We start from the raw sequence: 23011 nt of genomic DNA, 5'->3' as shown, positions 1-23011 counted from the left end.
TTCTCAATATAGACTAAAAAACTAGTGATCATTAGTGCTCGACTATATTCACTACTAAATTTTTATATTTTGTAAGACTTTCCTCATAAATTTCAAAAGAAATTTAAAAAACAATTGTATATTTTCATGTAACTTCTATTAAAATTAACGAAATTTTTGTAAACAAAATTTCAAAAAATAGAATTCTTTAGTGATTCCTGACTAACTAACATTAAAATATGCTAAACTGAAAAATAAAACAATATTTAATGAATTTTATAAGTAACTGTTTATTATTAATTTATGTACAAGTTATTTTGTTAAAAAAACTATATTAACTTTTTTTAGGATATAACTTCTAATTTAGATATAAACTAATTTGAATTTATAAAAAAATATATTTTGTTTAAATGCTCATAAAAAAAGTTTTATTTTAAATAGACACTAAATCAATAATAAGTGTAGCCTAGTAGTAATTAAAAGAAAACATTTCATACATACTTCAATGGGATTTATTTTGATAGTTTTGACATACTGGTGCATTAGTTTGTCGTGCAAGCATTTTGATTAGTTGTCATTTGTATGTTTCTCATTGTCCTCGTAAAGGAGATATATATTATATATATGATGGAGTCAAGATAATTTATGGAATAGTGATAATATGACAATCTTTGTTAAGATTTTTCTCCAAATTGATTTAACTAGTTGTAAAACAACTATGGGCAACGACAAAGTATCAATAATTTTTTCTTATTAATTTTTTATGAGATAAATATATTTTTAGTTTCTAAATTAAAATAAAAAAATTTAAATTTTGTTTTGTTTTAAATTTTTTATATATATTTTAATCCTCAAACTTATAAAAAATAAAAAATATATAGTATTTATAATTCAATGTAAATTTTTTTGTATCAAAAGGTATTTTGGGTTGACATTTGAGCTAAAACGCACTAGTGAAGCAAAATGTTTTGACATCAATTATTTTCAACATTGTCACAAACATTTTAAAAGACTTCATTTATTTTAGAACCGAAATTTATTAGACCATTTTGAATATGTTTTTTTGCATTAGTGATGTGTCAAATGGTATAAATGACTCAAAAGTAGTTTGAAATATGGATTAAAACAAAAAGTACATTTCGGTTAGAAATACTGTATTTATTATTTTTAAAATTGGAAAACCAAATTTTGTCAAAATTTAGATTGAAAATGAATTATAATTTTGCATTTAAGTCTAAAGAATAAAATATTCAACTTATTTTGAATGCATCAGATAAAACAAAACAGATGTAATTTCTTTCTTATTATGTATATAAATAACATGCACAAGGTAATTGGAATACATACTTTTTAAACACCAACCAACTAGAACGAGAATGCACATTCTTACTAGGCACAGGAAGTTTCAATCTAAATCTGATATCATAAATATTGTTCGCATTATTATCTAATTATATTAGTCTTATTTCAACACGTGTATAATAATTTCATTAAATATGTAAATTCATATTATTGAAATGAAATTTCAGCTATAATTAAAGAACAATACAAATAATTATATTTATGGACTACATATAAGTTTTATACAAGTTTTATCCTAGTACGTTTATAGTAGAGTAATGCGAGTTGATCGTAAAATATTGAGTGTGTTTTTCTATACTTTATATGTCTAAGATCTTAAATTTCTGTTAAACTTAACATAATTCGAGACTTTCGGAACCAATATTTTTATTTGCATCTCCATTCTCCTAATTTTTCAAATAAAAGAAGTACTGATATGACACAATATTATAACTTGTTCATGAAGTTTAGAGTTACTGTGTTTATATTTTATTATGAGATAAATTTTAAATTTAATTCAATTTCACAACATTAATTGGTAAGATCGTTCATATATTATAAAAATGTCGAAAAAAATTATCTTATCTCTAATTAATATCATAATTCTAACATATTCTTCAAATTTGAATTATTTTTCACCACAAATATAATTAATGAGAAAAAAAATGTCATTTTAAAAAGGATGAGAAAAAAAAAACATGAAAAAAAAATGTGAAGGAAAAATATAATTATATTTAAGCTTTTTATTTTTCGTTAATGAAACTTCGTTACTTTTTGTACTTCTTCTAATATTTGTAAAAAAGGTCATTTTTAGTTCTTGTCATTTGTTCAGTTTTTAGTCTTTGATGATGTAAGCACGACATTATTACCGCGAGCTGGTGTTCATGTTGCTTTTTATCACTAAATTAAAATTATGGATTCAAATCCAAATTAATTACTATGATCTTGCCCTTAAATCCAAGAGAGAAAAAAAACCATGATTTGAATCATAACAAGTTTTTTTTTTTTTTTTTAACGGGCATGGGTACCAAAATTTATTAAATTGTCTATTTTCAAAATAAATATAATTAACATAATTTTCAACCATTTAACAAACATAAAAACATTCTTCCCATCTTCATTTTGAAAAAGAAAAAAAAGTAACATAAAACAAACATTCTTAAAATGTGAATGCTTGTTTTAAAAATATTCTAACTTTAATCTATCACTGGTTTCACTTTTCCTTGTCGACATCTCTTCCTGACTTCACGTGTTGAAAGAAAATAATGACTTCCACATATAATTGCATTTTTAAGTTATCTGTCTCTCTCCTCTCGAAAAAATAAATGTCTTTTAAAAATAAATTGTGTGTAATTAAAAAACAATATAGTGATATTGACAAATAGAAATATCATTTTTATTTTAATAATGATAATAATGATGATCCGATGGTGAAATAACTTTTCTTCTATAGTAAATTTTTTATAGTCACATTTAACTAAATCGACTTCAGGAAAAGCATTTTAATATTGTAATATTTACCTCCCTAAATTAAATATCAGTGTTTATTATGAATGTAATACGATAATATTGGACTTAAAATCTTTTAAACAACTCCTTAATATACAAATATTAAAATTTCCATTATTTTTTATTTTTGTTATCAAATATTAACTTTGATTACCTTTAAAGTTTAAATTTTGCATTAAATTGACTTCTTCAAAACTTAAGCTACTTATATTGTTTTATTTACTTAAATTAATTTTGCAAATTATTTCATTAACCTTTGATTCAACAATTATCAACATTTTACAATTTCATAAAAATATTAAATTTCATATTTCAAATATATGCCTGATGACCCAAGTCAACCGAAGGCTATAACAATGCTTCAAATTTAGTTAGAAAAATCTTCTCCAAATACTATTCAATATAAAATCTAAGGGGAAAATAAATTGTTCTAAAAAGTTATCTAAAATTCACTAATTCTAAAATCATGAAATATTAACATGGACAAAAAGTTTTAATCAATATACAATTATGCCTAAGTTCATCAAATCAAATAATTTAACAAAACACCAATTTGATGCGTAGGGTATTACGCAAGAGAATGTAGAAATTGAAGAAATAATAACGGAGGAGTGATTTGCCCAAAACAAAAACCCTTATTGTTGCTTTACTTTATTTCTTAGCTAGCTCATACATTGATAAAACACAAGAGAGAAAAAATATATTGTTATATATATATATATATATATATATATATATATATATATATATATATATATATATATATATATATATATATATATTATATATAGAGAGAGAAGGATCGAAGAATAAATGAAGGATACGAGTACTTTTTGAAAAATTATAAAGGAAATTTAAAAATTTTATTTGCACCCCACACTTTTACAAAGCTCACTCTCTTTTGTATTCTATCTCTGTCTCTAAAAGTCAAGGCTTTTGTTTTTACTATATACACTCCCTTTGACTACTTTTCTCACCAAACTTAAACACAATTATTAAATTCTATTTGGATCTAAGACTACCTCACATATATCACATACCTAACTTAAATATATAATTAAGTATATTAAATTTTAAGCATGAAATAAATTTAATTAATAATGAGTTTACCATGTATATCTAAATATTGAAAAAAAAAGGGTGATTGTGTCAAGTGATAATGTTTATAATTTTAAATATTGTTTAACTTTTATGATGTATACTTCATTGTGTAATGAATATTTTTTTCATTTATTCTCACAAAATAATTATCTATATATTAAAAACATTAAAATCAATATTAATTGTTATATAAAATAACTAAAATATAAAAAATGCAATTATCTTATTAAATAGTTCTTTGGGTTTTTAAAAGTATAGAAATGTTGTGATTTGTGTTATATACACGTGTGTATATGTTTTCATCGGATCATGCGTGTGAATCATTGGATAATTTTTATGTATGTTTCAATGGTTGGAAAATCCATTAAAGAATCTCAATGTATATTCTTGACCATTGAGAATACCAAATGTATTTATATGTCTTTTAGACCTTCCATATAAAACATAAAATATAATATAAAGCGATGCCATTAAAATAATGAGTTACCTAAAATAAGTAATAATAATAATAATGTGATACTTTACCGATATTCTAAATACCATGTGAATATTTTGGTATAAAAAAATATCAAAACATAATTAAACTATCACAAATTGTCATAATTATCGTTAATATTTAAATATTTGTTCAAATAAACATATCTTAAAATATTTTATAGTCTTTTTAGTAATAAAACTAATTACATTACATTACTTTACATCATCTATTAAACCAAACAGGTAATATATATATATATATATATATATATATATATATATATATATATATATATATATATATATATATATATATATAATTTCCTAATAAATAATTTAAAAATAAATAAGTTTAAAGGATACTTATTCGAACAAGTTTATTTAACATCCATAATCATATTATAAATTATGTTTTCTTTCATACACATTGGTCTATTAAAGAAGGCTGTGTAAAAAAATTATAAAATAAATATTAATATTTATCTTTAAGACAATGGTAATTTTAAATAATTAAGAAAAGGGTGAGATCATGTTGAGATGAAAAAAAAGTGCTTTTACATATACTTGTTGAAATAAAAGTCTGATAAATATTTTATTTTTAACAATAACTTATTCTTTTAAGTTGCTTGAAATAAATATTAAAGATCAATATCGGTAAATAAAAATATTACAAGTAAATTTTTAATGACAACCTTTTAAGATTTTTTTACCCCGAAGTGCTTAAATAATTTTTCAACCTCTCATATGTCTTCAACTTATATCTCTATTTATAAATTTGATTTTAATGTTTAAAAGAACACCACTTATTAAAATAATGTTGTACCGTAATTTCATCTGTTTATCACAAATCTAAGATACAATTTATCAGTTAAAAATATTTTCTATCATGAAATTTAATTACAGCATTATTCTTTTAAATGTAGAAGTATTTAATTTAATATTATAAGTTTTCGTCATATAAAAAAATAGTTATTTTACAACCACATAAAGAAAATGGTAACATTAATTTTAAATGTTTTAAAAATGACCAAGTCTTGCTGAAAAATAGAATCATTATTATATTTACAATGAAAATTTTAAAATATATTTTATTTAATTATAAGGTCTTATGAATTTTGTACAGAAAAATGTTACAACTTATTAAATGCTTAAAACCAGATTCAACATAAAATTAATAACAAATATAGAAGGGAAAATAAATAGTAATTTAAAACATATAAAATATCGACGAAAAAGAATTATTATTATAGAATTTTAATATTTTTTTCTTTTTAATAAGCACTTATTACTGTTATATGCGGAAAATAAAATTTAAGCCTCAACGTTAACAAATAAAGTAATCAACAGAAAAAAAATGTAAATACACAACTTGAACATAATCAATTAGGTTACGTGACTCAGTAATAAAGCAATTGAATAACTATTAATTTAAAATATTTTAAAATCTAAGGATCTTGTTGGAAAATAAAAGTATAATTATATTAATTAGTATAAAAGCATAATTAATGTGTACCTTTTTAATGAATTCTTATTATTTTTGTTATGATTAAAATCAACTTTAAGGGTCAATATTAACAAAATAATAATAAAAAACCCAAAAAAAATGTGTATTGCCTGTTATATACAGTTATATGAAGTTATATGACCTAAAAAGAAAAGAATAAATATTTAGTGATAAAAAAAGAAAACTATTATTACACTCATTAATATAAATGTAGGATAAATACATTGTGAAATACATTATATTACCTGACAAAGGAAAAAAAAAACATAACTCAAAACATATATTTTGTTGTAAAGTTTTTCTTCTTATTTTAAATTAATTACTAAAGTCGTTTAGAAATAAGGACAGTTTTGCACTGACATGCAGTTAATTTACTAAATAAAAGTATCAGACTGATTCAAAGTCAAAAAAATAAATATCATAAAGAGATATAAATATTTACTGTTCAATTAAAGCTAATTAAAACTGTAGAATATTTTAATTAAAGAGTTTTATGCGTTTATTATGTCATAAACATAATAGTATTCATTAATTTATTTTAGCGTAGAATGTACGGACAGTACAAAATAATTTTACGTTATTCTTAATTACAAATTATGATGATAAATTTATTGATTTTTTTTAAACATTATAATATATTATTTATTATTATTATTTTAGTTTTACCTGAACAGTTTTATAACTAGTTGTTAGTGGCTTGCAAGAGGGTGAAGTTGGGTGTGACTGGAGGTGACCTTTTCAAATTAAACAAGTAGATGATAACATGGGACCCACCACACATCAAAATAATACTAACTTTACTTCTGCCATAACGTCTTAATCTTCCTCAACAGGGCAAAAAAAGGTCAAATATTTTTCCTCTAATAATATAACAAATATCTTGCCTTTTCAATTAATAAAAAACAAACAAAAACAAATTCCATTTCTTTCTTTTAATAACAAACACCTTCAAAAATCTCTGCCCAATAAGACCACACACCACCTACCTACACACAAAAACATCCAAATACAGCAAACTCATCATCACACAAATATGCCCACAACATAATAAATTTTTTCATTTATTTATTTATTTTATTTTATTTTCAAAATTTTAATTATTAAATTAATGTTTAATAAATGACCATTATGACTCGTAGCAAAAATTAGAAAATAGTAATGAATGTTACCGAGGTTGAAAACACGAGGAGTCCACCCGAAAATAAATCCAAATCTAGGACTCTTGATAAGCAAATAGGATATAACAGCTGTATAAGTCATTTCGCTTATCAAAGACATTATAAGTACATTGACTTATCTAACTACTTATAGTTATGATATAATAAAGTCATGATTCCATCTCATCTCGTTCTCGCGCACACGCTATTTAAACTGTCTGATACCATAATTTCGTTGCTCACAACAATTCTTCTCTTCTCTCTTTGTCTATCTCCGTGTTCTCTTCCTTCTTCTTCTTCTTCAAATCCCTAGCCCCCTTTTCTTGTTCTTGTATAAATACTCAACCAGAAGAGCTCCAACACAAAAAAAGTTAGAGAGAGAAAGTAGAGCGAGAAAAATACTGAAACCCTCCCTCGCCATTCTCGTTCTGCTCCGACCCTCTCGATCTGCGCCAGGGATTCTCTGGCAGGTGAGAGCTCCTTCGCCCTCTCATTTTGTCTCTTCTAGCACGATTTTTCTCTCCAATTTAGAGTTCCTTGTGATTGTGATGTGCTTGTATATACGTATTTTGATGAATTTGTGGGTTTTGATGTATCGTCGGTTTAATTATGTTTTTCGATGTTCAGGTATTGTTGATCTGTTCTGTTCTAGATCTTTCGTGCGGTTTTTTGTTGAAGGCACCGTCATGTCTTCCCTCAGCAGAGAACTTGTTTTTCTCATACTTCAGTTTCTAGATGAAGAGAAATTTAAGGAGACTGTTCACAAGTACGCTAGTTTACGAAAATTTACACGTTTCAGTGTTTTTAATTTAAATTGTCAATTTATATTTTATATATATGTTAATTTGTGAACGTGAAGGTTGGAGCAAGAATCAGGATTTTTCTTTAACATGAGATATTTTGAGGATATGGTGACGAATGGGGAGTGGGATGAGGTGGAGAAGTACTTGTCTGGTTTTACCAAGGTGGATGACAATAGATACTCCATGAAGATTTTCTTTGAGATACGGAAGCAGAAGTACTTAGAAGCATTGGACAAGTATGTTATCTGTCGCGTTTAGCTGTGTTATTCTCTTCCAATCTGCTTACTTCTTAGTCATTTTCTTACTTGAAAATTGAATGGGAACAATATTATCGCAGGCAAGATCGAGCAAAAGCTGTTGAGATTTTAGTGAAGGACTTGAAAGTATTTGCTGCATTTAATGAAGAGCTTTTTAAGGAAATCACACAGTTGTTGACTTTGGATAACTTTAGGTATGAAGACGGTTATACTTGGATTTCATGTATTTTTGCCTGGTTTATAAATGTGTTTTTTCCTGGTTTATAATGTGGGTATTATAATTTTGCAGACATAATGAACAGCTATCAAAGTATGGAGATACAAAATCTGCCAGAGGCATAATGCTGGCTGAACTGAAGAAATTAATAGAAGCTAACCCCCTGTTTCGCGACAAACTTCAATTTCCAACCTTAAAGAACTCCAGATTACGGACACTAATTAATCAGAGGTTCTTAAATAACTCATATTGTGTGTCAATTTAATCAATCTGTTCGGTGATAACTTTGGTGATACTAAATTTTTTTTATTTGTATTGACTTGCAGTTTAAATTGGCAGCATCAACTTTGTAAGAACCCAAGGCCTAACCCTGACATAAAGACCCTTTTTGTGGACCATAGTTGTGGCCAACCAAATGGTGCGAGAGCCCCATCCCCTGTTACCAATCCATTAATGGGCGCTGTCCCAAAGGCTGGAGGTTTCCCACCACTTGGTGCTCATGGTGTAAGTAAAACAACAAGATATGCTTCATTTTTGTTTTACTAGTAAAGTCCTTTTGCTATTTCTGACTCCGTATACATTTTCAGCCATTTCAGCCCACGCCAGCCGCTCTTCCGACATCCCTTGCTGGCTGGATGGCAAACCCTTCTCCTGTTCCGCACCCTTCAGCTTCTGCCGGACCCATAGGTTTGGCCGCAGCTAATACTGCAGGTAAGCCCATAAGTAACTGTTTTTCAGTGTTCCTTATAACACATGGCCAGAGAATTGACATCAGCTATATATTACAATATCTGGTCAGCTATTGACCATAAGTATATTCACTTATATCATGACGGAGAAACACATGCAGTATTCAGTTGCAGCTAATGTTGCATCACTCATTTAACTGGATCCCAAACTTCATATATAACCAGACTGATTTTCTTTTGCTCTTTTTGGATTTCTACTTGTGATAATGCTAGCGGCTATTTTAAAGCGCCCCAGAACCCCTCCTACCAATAACCCAGCTATGGACTATCAAACTGCAGATTCAGATCATGTATTGAAGAGAACAAGACCTTTTGGAATATCAGATGAAGTACAGTAGCTGCTTTTTATTTTCTGTGTTTTATATGTTTAATTTGAAAATGAAAGTTTGGTTCTTATTTATACTCGAGTATTCATTTGTTTCATTGTTGTTTGTGTGCTTGGGCACCTGTTTGTGTCTGTTTTGGTGGTTGAGACTTTATAAGTTTGTGTAGCAGGAAGACTTGGCATTACAAATTACATTGTGGTAGTGTCTGAATTTGACACCCTAACCTTAATATACTATCATCATTGCATGTCCTAGTTATTGCAAAGCTGCCTAAAATGTGCTTACTCCTAACTCGGTTTAATTGCATCCTCTCCGGGGATTCTGCCTTAAGTGAAGCTTTGAGGGGACGTATTTAGGCTGTCCTATGTGTATAATCGTGTTAGGCCAACAGAGATATGGCCAACGTAGTCGATATAATATGTAGAACGTCCACCACACCTTATAAGTAGGTTTTATTGCATTAAGTTAAATGCAAGTTTAAATTCTAAGATTGTACAAGAGTATTTGCTAGATTCTTTGTTGGGCAACTTGCATCACCACACACCACGCCCATAGCCCTGGAATGTAGTGTTATTGAAAAATCGCCTTAATTGTTGTCATTTCTAACCAGGATTAATTGCAGCCTATTTGGGGACTGCTTAGATATTGATTCTTCAATTATGGATGGAAGGGAATATTTAATCAGGGTTTGCCTGGAAATGTCCTTTGTTGTGTTTTCATATGGTCCACTTTTACAACCGAGTTCTATTGACTTTTTTTTCTTCTAGTTTTCAAAATCCAAAACGTGTTCGAAAATGCTTTTTTGGCGAACCATTTGTCGTGTTTGTTAGCAGATCGAGAGCACAACTGAATAACAAGTGTTTTTCATCTGTTTGACAATATTTTCATTCCACGAATAGCATTTAAGTAGAGAACAGAGTTTCCTGTACAGCTTAGGTGGTGATTGATGTAATTTATGTTGCTGTGTTATGTAATGCAACAACTTGTTTTTCTATTCTAAGTTCTGAGTTTTATCCTCCTTACTCTTTGCAATGAAAAGTCTACCAGCTTACTAGAGTGATAGCTCATTGTATATGATAGATCTCTGGTAAATGTTTTCCCAGGTCAGTAATCTACCAGTAAATTTGCTTCCTGTTGCATACTCAAGCCAGAGCCATGGCCAGAGCTCTTATTCATCTGACGACTTGCCCAAGACTGTTGTGATGACTCTCAGCCAAGGTTCAATTGTCAAAAGTATGGATTTCCACCCACTTCAGCAAATTCTACTTCTTGGTAAGCCCCTTTTTGGTGTGTTAGTTTTGTCCTGATAATTTCTTCTCTTTCTGTTTGTTATACGTTATATCCCTTGATTTTATTTTGTTTATATTTTCTTATTAATTTCTGTTGATTGTTAGTTGGAACAAGCATGGGTGATGTCATGGTGTGGGATATAGGCAGCCGTGAAAGGATTGCACATAAAAATTTTAAAGTCTGGGAACTTGGAGCATGCTCTGTAGCTCTACAAGTATGACTCAATGAAATTTGTCAATTCTGCATAGTTTTGTCTTGTTTTTTGAAGACTGCTTCTCATGTGGTGATGGCTAATTCCCTGATTTTTTTATAGGCATCTCTTTCTAATGATTACTCAGCATCAGTCAACCGGGTGGTGTGGAGTCCTGATGGAACACTTTGCAGTATGTTCTAACGGATTTGTGTTGTGATGTTTGTTTTTTTTTTCCTTGAGCACACATTTGCTAGGAGTTAAAGTCTGATTTATCGTCACTGATATTTCAGGTGTTGCTTATTCTAAACATATTGTTCACATATATTCTTATCATGGTGGGGATGATCTTAGAAACCACCTGGAGGTTTGTTTTATCCCTTTGACTCCCATAAAATTCTTTATAAGCTCATTATTTTTCTATTAAATTTATGTCTGTTCCTGTTTACGTCCATTCTATTCATTGAAAGCAAAGGACCCGCCACTAATCTGCTTGATAAGTTTTGTGGTTCAGATTGAAGCTCATACTGGGAGTGTCAATGATCTTGCTTTTTCTTATCCAAACAAACAGCTCTGTGTTGTGACCTGTGGAGAGGATAGAGTCATTAAGGTTAGTTAGTTGGTGCATTTTGTAATAGCGATCAATATCAGTAGAAATCGATTTTAACCATTCAAGAGAAATTTTGCAGGTTTGGGACGCTGTTACTGGTGCGAAACAGTATACATTTGAGGGTCATGAAGCTCCTGTATACTCTGTATGCCCTCATCACAAAGAAAGTATTCAGGTAATAACTTATACAAGTGTGTATGTATGTTTGTGTGCACATGTCCATTTTTCTAAATTGAGAACTTAGTAAGATCAAAAAATGAAAAAGAAAAGAAATGTGCAGGGAGCAGTCAGACAGACACACTAAAACAAAAGAGAAATTTGGTAGATACTTTTGAAGTAGTAATCTTGCTCAAATGCCTTCACGTGCAAGGGACAAACATAGTCTTTTGCCTATAATAGTCAGCCTCTGTATATTCACATGTTTGTCTATGAATATTCTAGCTTTCAGAGAGCTTACATGTGGAATATTTCTTATCCAAAGTTATGTCCTTTCAATTTATTGAGGATGATGTTTGTGTAGTCACAACTCTAGCTCCAGCAGGTTTTTCCTGAAATGCGGAACAGTGAATGTTTTAATTCTTTGGATGTGTCTTGAACGTTTGCATATCTGAAATCAGAATTTGGGGGAGTGGGGATGCATTTAGAAATGGAATTCCCTATTCAAATAAAATGCTTATAATTCAATTTAATTGATTTCCTCTCCAAATCAACGTTTCTCTAGCTGACAGTTCTTTGCCACACCCAAAACAAAAATATGATTTCAAGTTATATTCAGGTTATATAATTCATAGTATTTGTTAATTCTCTGTGAGCCATATAGTGGTTAACTGGTTTATGCTTGATCAATAATAGCATTACAACATGGACAAATATTTTTTCTATCTGGAAGACTACTTGTGCTTGTGTTTTTTTTCAAATTGTTGGATGCTCTGGCCTTGATAACAAAATATTTTTTATAGTTTGTCTTTTATTTATATTTTTGAATGTGTTATAAAAATTTCAACTGTTTTCTGATATGGCTCTGCAGTTCATCTTCTCAACTGCAACTGATGGAAAAATAAAGGCATGGTTGTATGATAACATGGGTTCTAGGGTTGACTATGATGCACCTGGTCATTCATCTACTACAATGGCATATAGTGCTGATGGAACAAGGTTCGGAGATAATTGTTTGCCTCTTATATTTTCAGTTGCACTGTTTGATGCATGAACTAGTTTAATTAATTTATGTCTGTTTGTAGATTGTTTTCATGTGGCACGAATAAAGAAGGAGAATCATATCTAGTGGAATGGAATGAAAGTGAAGGAGCTGTGAAGCGTACATATCATGGTCTTGGGAAGAGATCTGTAGGTGTTGTTCAATTTGATACTACTAAGAATCGGTTCTTGGTTGCTGGTGATGAGTTTACGATCAAATTTTGGGACATGGATAATACAAACTTGTTGACAAGTGTTGATGCAGATGGTGGATTACAGGTAATTACAGGACTAACATTGTGTTTTATTCATTTAATGATGAATTCATTATTTAATAACACGCCTTTGAAATCTGCAGGCATCACCCTGTATTAGATTTAACAAGGATGGAATATTGTTGGCTGTCTCCACAAATGACAATGGAGTTAAAATTCTTGCTAATGCGGAAGGAATTAGGCTGCTTCGGACAGTGGAGAATCGTACATTTGATGCTTCTAGAGTTGCTTCTGCGGCTGTTGTGAAGGTAAAGCTATTGATATTTAGTTAATTTTCTGCAAGTATATCCTTCTGAATACTTCATGTTAATTCAGGCACCTACTATTGGAGCTTTTCCTTCTACCAATGTAACTGTTGGAACCAGCCTTGCTGAGAGAGCTCCTCCAGTAGCAGCAATGGTTGGGATTGTGAGTTGTTTCACACATAACTCAGTTAATGAACGAGGATTCTATTTCTCTGGTTGTTTAATTTTATTCTATTTTTCTTTGTAGAATAATGATACACGAAGTTTAGCTGATGTGAAACCAAGAATTGTTGATGAAGCTGTGGATAAATCTAGGATATGGAAGCTGACAGAAATTAATGAACCGTCACAGTGCCGCTCCCTGAAACTTCCTGATAGTTTGTCATCAATGAGGGTATTGTTAGACATACTAGAATCGTATATATTCAATCTTTTTTGGGGCATGTGAAGGCAATGCATAAACTTGTATTGTATTCTCACCGATGAATTCATCCTCCACTTCCCTATTGAATCACAAACATATCAGCAAAGCAAATATATTATTCGATATCTTGCGTATATAGCTTTTCTGTTCGCTTGTTGTGTTCAAAGTTTTAGTGGGATATTGCCCTCTTTTTTTTTTTTCTTTTTCTTTTTAGGTTGCATACTTCCAATTACAAGTTTACAATAGTTGTTCAACTGGTTATACATTTGATATTGTTTCAGGTTTCTAGGTTAATTTATACAAATCAGGGGGTTGCAATTTTGGCTTTGGCAACAAATGCTGTTCACAAGCTTTGGAAATGGCAGAGAAATGAGCGGAATCCTTCCGGGAAGGTAATGAGCATCTATTATACTTGTTTGTGATTACATTTCAACGTGTTAATGTCCTTAAGATTCTTAAAACATGTATTTCTTATTTAGGCCTCTGCAAACATTCTACCACAACTATGGCAACCATCTAGTGGAATGTTGATGACTAATGATATAAGTGATACTAACCCAGAGGATGCTGTGTCATGCTTTGCACTGTCAAAGAATGACTCATATGTTCTGTCTGCTTCAGGGGGGAAAATTTCCCTGTTCAATATGATGACCTTTAAGGTATGTAGCTTTCATTTTGCACGTTCTTATATTCTACTTCCTCCATTCTTATTTATAAGATTCAATTACCTAATTCATCATAATCAGGGAAAGTGGTTAATTTAGTTGATATCAATAATTCTGTCCTCTCTCTCTCTGCATATATATATATATATATATATATATATATTATTTTTTTTCTTTTTCAAAATCTTCCTTATCATCAACAGTCCACTCTTAACTAACTGTCTGCCAACCACTTGACTACTTCAGTTGGGTTATAAAGTAGTATTGCCAAAATGGACAGACTATAATCTATACAAAGATTTCGGCAAGCATCCTTTTGATGGTTTATTTTATTGTTCCCTAACCGTTGCTTCTTTGTTTAATTTTTTGTTGCAATTGTATATTGCGGTCACATTAATTTCTGTGAATATCAACTGCAGACAATGACAACTTTCATGCCGCCTCCACCAGCTGCTACATTCCTTGCATTTCATCCTCAAGACAACAATATTATTGCCATTGGCATGGATGACTCTTCCATACAAATATACAATGTTCGAGTGGATGAGGTATTATTCTATTCATGATTGAGATTACAGCTGTTGGTTAAGTTTCATAACTTAGTAATTTTCAAAAATTGATATTAGCCTCTCCTTCCTCCCTCCGTCCTAAACTCTGCCTAAAGATATCAGTTTTAGTTTCATTCACTGTGGGGTATTTTAAAAAACAATTGGCATTTACCCTTTTTCTTGTTTAATTTCGTTTCCATGTAGGTCAAAACCAAGCTAAAAGGTCATCAGAAGAGAATCACCGGTCTTGCCTTTTCTCACGTTCTCAATGTGCTTGTGTCATCCGGAGCTGATTCTCAGGTAAGGAATTTAACTTTAGCTGTTTGTCAGTAATTGCTAATGGCTGAAGCGACCTTCATGGAAGCAAGGGCTTTTTGTTTGCTGTGGCTGTCAGAAATGTTTCCTATGTGTCTTCTCTGTTCCACTGCAGTCATTTGCTATTTTTTTCTTTCTTTTTTATTATTAGGAATTGTAAAGGTATGTGACTGGGTCAAAAAGACCTCTTATAGTGACTGCTTTTGGAAGAATGTTGAAAATCATTTAAGTTATTCAATAGAAATCATGAAGGCATTCTCTTATTTTCTTTATTTCAACAGTTGTGTGTTTGGAGCACAGATGGATGGGAAAAACAAGCAAGTAAATTCCTACAGATGCCCAGTGGGCGACCTCCAGCACCTCTTGCAGATACTCGGGTCCAATTTCATCAAGACCAGACACATTTACTGGCTGTTCATGAAACTCAAATAGCATTATACGAGGCACCAAAGTTGGAATGTATAAAGCAGGTGTGTGCTACTTATATATTTAATTATTAGCTCTATTTGGCTTTCTTCATTTCAACGTGGTCTCTGTTAGCTTAACATTGTGCTTCATTGTTGTATGATTAGTTTTCGTCGCGGGAAAATAATCCAATCACACATGCTACATACTCGTGCGATAGTCAGTCAATATATGTAAGCTTTGAGGATGGAAGTGTTGGCATTCTTACCGTCCCGGCACTCAGATTAAGATGTAGAATAAGTCAAACTGCTTATCTCCATCCCAACCCAAGGTGCGTTTTTTTATCAAATGTAGTGAAAGATCTGTTATTGATATTTGATTTTCTGATACCTGATAAAATTTTCTTTGACAGCTTGAGAGTGTATCCAGTTGTGATTGCTGCACATCCCTCTGAACCAAATCAATTTGCTTTAGGACTTACAGATGGGGGAGTACATGTACTTGAACCCCTAGAGACGGAAGGAAAATGGGGTACTCCACCTCCAAACGAGAACGGTGCTGGTCCTAGCACTGCTTCAGGTGCCGCTGCTTCAGAGCAACCCCAAAGATGATGGATGGCACATTAAGATGATGATGATGTAGTACTTTCTTCTCTAAAAGGACCTTTGAGTGTGTGTTTGGTTGCATATGATCCCGCTCCCTGGTGCCTCCATTCGGGTTTGCAAAGGGAAGCTGCGGAACCTAGGTGTTTGTTTGTAGGTTAGGACAAATCAATTGAACCAATCACCTTTCCTAACCAATTTATGCTCCTGGGATAGGCATTGGCATTGGCACTGGCACTGGCAGACACATAGGATAACTGGCGTAAATTCGGCTGGAGTGTTGCAGAGTGGAGGGTCATTCTTATTATTTTTTTTCCTTTGGTCCTACCTTTCTTTGTGTAGTATTTTTTTAATATATAAATATATATAGTGAACTAGTTATAGTTTTCTTTTTCCAGCTAAAGTAACCTATTCTTATATTCAGTTATACTTTTGCCTTCTATGCAAAGATTCTTTTAGAACCATCCTTATGAGTTGGTTGAATGTTTCAGGCAACCATGGCTTCATTAATGGATTTTGTTTTTGGTTCATTCAGATTTAGCAATAACAATTATCAGATGACTACTACTACAGTAACGAAGGGCGCCCTCTTTAAACAAAATGGATGAAATTACATAGAAAAAGAAATTTAAAGGAAGAAATTCACGTTGAGTTTCTCTTCGTGCATTTTCTTTTTTCCTGTTTCCATGTTTTCTTCTATGTTCTTTGTTCCCTTTTATCTTTCTAATTCCATGAGGGATTTATAATAATTTTACACAACGGAATCAAGTACGCTAAAAATCATTTGCAAAAACTATTGAACTAGCTTCTCCATTTATGCTCTAAATGGATATCATAAATTTACTATCTAGCATAAAATGAACTTTGTTCTCGTTGTGGAGTGTACAGACTAATGAACGATGGAGATGGAAATGGAGGGAATTCAATCATTGTCTAGGGCATAACTATCACTTGCCACTCTATCTAACGGGAAGTATACATTATATTGCGCGGGTTAAAATTTATGAAGACTTAGAAATAATATTTCGTTAAATATGGGGTAAGGTTCATATCATTCGTAAATCTTTATGAATTCGGGCAGGTCAGTTTACCATCATATCTACGAAGGGCATCGCTGGTATGGCTTAGAACTACGAATTTCGTCGAATTAACTGTTTACAAGCATCAACTGTACAACATCTGAAACATGCAAACAACCATCCAAGGCCACGAATTGGTTCTACTTCTATATATCCATAAGTTCGAAAGAACAAGTCTTCTGGTTTGCGTTGCAACTAATTCCGCCTTCGACCAGACTTTTTATTTCTCTTTCTGTGACCTGGAGATGACTCATAAGCCACAGGTAGGACTGTTCCATCCTTGATTCCATTTGAATCTGACATTTTATCAATTGTTTTTTGCGCTTCTAGAAAGATCTTGATGTCTCTAATCTGTATATCATATTTAACGCGTCAAAGAACAATATATTTAGAGAACTTCCGTACAAAGAATCATTATAGCTAATTGCAATACCTGTTCCTCCAAATCAATTATCCTCTCATTCATCGCTTTAGTTGATGTAGCTTCCCTACATGATTATATATTTAGACAGGTTTCAGAATGAAGTGTTGATCTGAAGTGAAAATTTATTGTTTACTGCTAGAGAACAAATTTAAACTATATGAAAAATATAAAGGCAGACATACCTCTCTTCAGCTTCTTTAACTTTCTTTCGCCAAATCTCTTGATTTTTTATGAGTTTCTGATTGACCTAGGTCAGAAAGAATGGCTAAATAGCATAGAATTCAAGTAAATAATATACCAAATGATATAGAGAACAAAGAACTTACCTCAGCAATGGCATTTCTTTCTTCTGTCCACTTTTCCAGTTGATTTTGGATATCCTGCATCTCAGAAGCTGCAGCTTTCTCGACTGCTTCAGTCATGGAACTTTCCATTTTACTTCTTGCCTCTACCAGTAAAGATTCATAATACTGAAACGAAAAAAGTATTAACATTACTAGATTTCACAAACACCACCACCAGTATTATTGACTCAAAGACCAACAACATATGGAAAGTATCAATAGCAATTGCGCCAAAGCCATTCATCATGAGACAAAGGAACCAGCCTCAATGTTCCCAATCACAACCCACACGAATAGTAATTTCATCACCCTCCAATGACACTCCAAGAATGTAATTTTCAGACAGAGTTGAAGTCATAAATAATCTGCAGTTCTGTTCTGTACATCCAATTCAAAGACTCCGTTTTATTCATATTTCTGAAAGAAATAAGGACAAAAGGTTAACTCACTTGTCTTTGTGTCTCCAACTGAGACGTAAGAAGACGGTTGTATTCATCCACAATCTGTTCTCATATTTAAAAATCAATTAGTGACCATGCAGGACAGTGAAGAGTGCAAAATTAAGAGTAAGATGTTAACAGCGAGACAAGATACATCAAGTACCACATAATAAACAACAACAAGCTGTTGAGATGTGGGATCATTAAATGATTTTATAACTTTCATACAAATTGCCTTTAAAAATTTCATCCTTATATTCTATTCGAATTAACTATTTGAGCCAATGTTCTACTACAAGATAGTATTTGCACCAAGGGCTATGTGAAAAGGGTGTCTAGTGGTAGTCATATGAAAGCATACCAGAGATGTCAAGGTTTGCTATTTCAGGCTAATCTGTCAAAGCAGGACGGTATATCCACCTGCCAATTCTCTCGATACTTTTATCAAGTATTGAATGCAGAACACACTCGATGTTTCGGAAAAATAAAAAATTATTGGACACTTTTTTTCTTTTAGAATGTAGGAGCATTAGTTGAGAGAAAATGTAGGACGATATAATATTCATGAATACAAGACAAAACGAAATACAAGAGTTCCGTGTATGACTAATTAGAAACATACTGTTTCAACTTTGCTGTTGAAAAGGGCCCCGTTAATTCCTAAATCTTCACGACATTCACACGTATCACAATCTCCTTCCAGTGACATACAGCGAAAATTCATCTCCTCCGACTTGCCATCAATTTTAGACTGGTTCTGGTTCAATCGGTGTACATAACTGTCACCCACATAATCCCAAATTTGTTGTGTTTTAAAATCAAGAGAATAGCAATGCTGAGTATCTTTCCAATGCTGAATAGCATGCCCTTCTTTATATCTAGATAAAAAAGAAAATTCAGTGTTAAAGTCTTCCCCGACAAAACAAAAGCATGCCATTTCAGGTTCAATGAATTGGGAATTGCTTATTATATTAATTAGGGGCTTTCATACACAAGTTATCAGAGAAAATATAAGAAATGTAATGTTTACCTTCCACATCCAACAAACCCACAAATCATACAAACCCAGAGATCATCTATAGTTCCACAAATAAAACAATTTGGTTTCTCATCCTGTTGCTGGCAGAATTGACAAACCTACAATATAAACAGCAAAGGCTCTTTACAATAGAATTCTGCATCGATAAGGCAATCCTTCCAACTGCGCTCCAAATAAAAGCACAGCTTTCATGCGACTTTTTGTGCAGGAAATTACAGCATAATGAACATGACATAAAACAATAGAAAACAATTCAAAAGCAAGGTGGTACTTAAAATTAAAAGAAAAAACAAGAAATAAAATTAGAAATTATTTTGTCAAAGTAAACAAATCATAAGGATTTGTCTCCCCTAATGTGAGATAATGAATTGCACTTCAGACAAAAGAGTGTGAAGTTATGATTGTTGATAGAAAAAGACATGCATATGTATACTTAATTATAGAGTTTAAAACCGAACATTTTAGTTTCCCAAGCATAACTCTTCACTCTATTTTCTAAAATGCAACTTTAAAAGAGACAAGTCCATGAATTAAATATCAATGGCGCATCTGTGTTACAAATTACAATCGATTGGAATGTAGTTTATCTGAAATCACATATGAAGAGATATATCTGCCTGACAATCTACTTCCTCATTTTTAAGAAAATCAAATTGAACAATATATTCCAGATTCTTAATTACTGGGAGTGGATTTTAATATCCCGGATGTGCATCAATAGGAGTCTACAGTCCATCTTGATGCATGAATTTGAGAAGATGAGATCAAAACATTTTTGCTATAAGTTTCCACCCACCTCACACCATTCATTTTGGACGTAGTGTGAAATCCTTATATATCATGATGATAACTGATGAGATGTCTAAGCAAATTTACAAGATACTTTTAACTCCAAAGACAATCCATCAAACATATTATGTTACAGAATAGGGAGCTTATGACAACCTGCTACCTGTACACTCTGTTTGGTAAGATCAAAATAGCACAGATGTGAGAAGAAGAGAAGATAAGTGAGAGGGTCCGAATGTCTTTCGCTAGTTAAAAAGCTGAAGCAATCTTTAAAAAATCATGTGGGGTTCATGGCTAAAACCTTCCACGCGCTTGGATGCTAAGAAAATGCGTGGTAATCGTTCTCACAAAGCCATATAAATTAGGTTGTGTTAAACAACATAAAATAAGCAACTTTTTTCTCCTTTTCCCTTCAAACCAAACTGTATTTTTTAGTCTATTACGGAATTCTCTTTCTTTCTCTTCTTACCTACTTACTTTCACTTCATCTATTCTATCCCTCTCTACCAAAACACTAGTAATTAACCTCCACTTTGTTTCATAGTTAGCCTATACAACCCAAAAACAATTGTAGCACATTAATGGCCAAGTCTCTCATAAAGTCTCACAACACTCCAAGTAGAATCGAGTTTAAACCAACACGTTAAGAATTTAGAATCACCTAAACCAACCAAAACCAGAAGTGTAACAAAACACGGAAAAATTATTTAAAGGTATGAACAACGTAAATACCTGGCAAGACAAGTACGTCCATTTGGAGACACAAGGGCATTGAAATGAGTGATCACAAAGTGTTGTCATTATTCCACTCGTATCAGGGTCCAATCTCTCTAGCGTTAACATAAAAGTAAAATACATAAACCCATAACCAATTCCTCACATCATTGCCAGGAACAAACAGAAAACAGAGAAAAAAAAGAGTCGCTAAACTCACCAAGACAAACTGGGCAAGTTGGTATTTCCGTACAACCAGGAGGAGGAGTCCCAGCAACTTCTGCATACTCCGAATACTCCACAGATTGCAAAAACAAAATATGGCACACCTCTGCCTAAATTTTGATTATCATTTGAAATGTTCGGAAACAGAAAACAAAATTGAAATGAGAAAAGGTCATCAAGATTAATTCACCTCAGCGGGAGAAAATTTCTTGCCATTGAAATAGCTGTAAAATTCATCGGCGGCGAACTGATCGGCAAACTTGATCAACACGCTATAGCGATCTTCCGTCCCGTCGTTCCTGCATGAAAGAAGAAAATGAATGGTTAGTTAGGTTTTGCACGAAAGGGGAGGGAGAGAGTGGAAATGAAGGGAACCTGATGAAGAGAAGGTGGTAGAAGTTGTCGAGGTGGGGCCCGCAGAAGGGGATAAAGTCGTGGAAGGAGAGGTAGTTAGGGACGGCGAGGATAAAGAGGAGAGTGGAGGGGGAGGTTTGGGTTGGGAGGGAGGAACGGGGAGAGGTTCGGAACAAGTGGAGTGCGCCTCTGCGTTCGCTAAATTTAGGGTTGTTGGATTGGGAATGGGATCGGAAGATGGTTTGGGGATCGAGAGGGTGGTCGGCGTCCACTGAGTGGACGCGGAGCAAAAACATGGCTCGCCGGAATTCTGAACTTCAACGACGGGTCTGTTAATGTGTACTGATAATGAAAATTGCTTTTCAGATTACAACCATTTTCATTTTTATAGGTTCGTCTGAAAAACGAAAATTAATTGAAAGGAACTCGCATTAATTTCTACCAAAATCAAAATTACATACGTAAATATATATTTAACTAATTGATTACATATTAAATAACCACAAAGCGTTAATAATTATAAATGCAGACGCTAACATTCGGATATCTGACAACATTTTTGCAGTAAAATAAATATAGCTAGTTCAAAAAGCTTTAACAAATAATTGACTTTCAATAATTTTTTCTTGAATTGTTTAACTTATATTTTGGAAGTAATTTAAAAACTTTGTTTGAGTACAAATAACGAAAAGCAAAAATAGTTAAAATGTTTATAACAATATAGACATTTTTATAGTGGATTGATCATTCTTAAATTTGTATTTAGTTTCATTTGAATCTACCACAAATAATATGTAGCACACTTAAAATATAAAATTTATTGAAAAATAAATCAGAAAAATTATTTAAGACATTGAATTCTAATAGATTAAAGAACAAAAGAAAACTTTTCTTAAAAAAACTTGTTCGATAACTCTTAAATTGATAATTCTTCTATAAAATATTAAGATGATCATAAAGATGAGATATCTTGAAATAATTTTGAAATTTAAAGTTTGTAATATATGTGAAATTGAATCTCAATATTTACTGATACTTTTACGGCTCTAATGCAGCTTAATGTTATTTAAGATTAACCAGATTTTTTTTGGTTGAAGAAATGATTTGAAAAAATAAATAAAAAGAAAACACAAAAAATAAAAAAATGAGATTGTTTTTAGACTAATCCGATAAGAAAGTAAAACAATTTTATTTTCTTTTATATTTTTTATTTAGTATTTTAATGTTATTGTTAGTTAACTTTAATTAAAAATTTGTTAATTTTTAAAAATTTAATAAATAATTATATTATAAAAGGTAAAACTAGAAGTATGAAATGTGAATATAAAAGAGAAAATACTTTTTATATATATAATAATAATTATTATTATATTTAGAGTTTATAATAATTAAATATTTCTTTTCATTAGTTTTTTAT

The 23011-nt window shown here is 31.4% G+C and overlaps 2 protein-coding genes across 2 annotated transcripts; one reads left to right on the top strand and one right to left on the bottom strand.

The window, feature by feature from the left end:
* The first annotated feature begins 7294 nt into the window (after positions 1-7294).
* Positions 7295-16681, top strand: LOC114178216 (topless-related protein 4). The gene is made up of 26 exons (XM_028063998.1): positions 7295-7538; positions 7696-7834; positions 7928-8107; positions 8209-8322; positions 8418-8576; positions 8672-8849; positions 8933-9056; positions 9308-9423; positions 10524-10692; positions 10815-10924; positions 11024-11093; positions 11194-11267; positions 11415-11510; positions 11590-11685; positions 12538-12665; positions 12752-12986; positions 13066-13230; positions 13298-13390; positions 13475-13621; positions 13933-14043; positions 14131-14310; positions 14736-14864; positions 15069-15164; positions 15461-15649; positions 15752-15915; positions 15997-16681. Exons 2-26 carry the CDS (start codon positions 7755-7757, stop codon positions 16193-16195), a joined length of 3402 nt encoding a protein of 1133 aa, XP_027919799.1. The 5' UTR covers positions 7295-7538; positions 7696-7754; the 3' UTR covers positions 16196-16681.
* A 505-nt stretch (positions 16682-17186) lies between these two features.
* Positions 17187-21974, bottom strand: LOC114178217 (BRCA1-associated protein). Its single transcript, XM_028063999.1, has 11 exons — positions 21616-21974; positions 21431-21539; positions 21236-21350; positions 21034-21131; positions 19504-19610; positions 19096-19351; positions 18483-18536; positions 18016-18159; positions 17872-17936; positions 17699-17753; positions 17187-17616 (listed from the first exon to the last, which is right to left on the bottom strand). Exons 1-11 carry the CDS (start codon positions 21888-21890, stop codon positions 17461-17463), a joined length of 1434 nt encoding a protein of 477 aa, XP_027919800.1. The 5' UTR covers positions 21891-21974; the 3' UTR covers positions 17187-17460.
* Between the last annotated feature and the right edge of the window lie 1037 nt (positions 21975-23011).

The sequence above is a fragment of the Vigna unguiculata genome, chromosome 3, assembly GCF_004118075.2.
Source record: "Vigna unguiculata cultivar IT97K-499-35 chromosome 3, ASM411807v1, whole genome shotgun sequence".
In the NCBI taxonomy this organism is placed as follows: Eukaryota; Viridiplantae; Streptophyta; class Magnoliopsida; order Fabales; family Fabaceae; genus Vigna; species Vigna unguiculata.
Note: the sequence above shows the minus strand (reverse complement) of the source record. Positions and strands in the feature narration are given on the sequence as shown.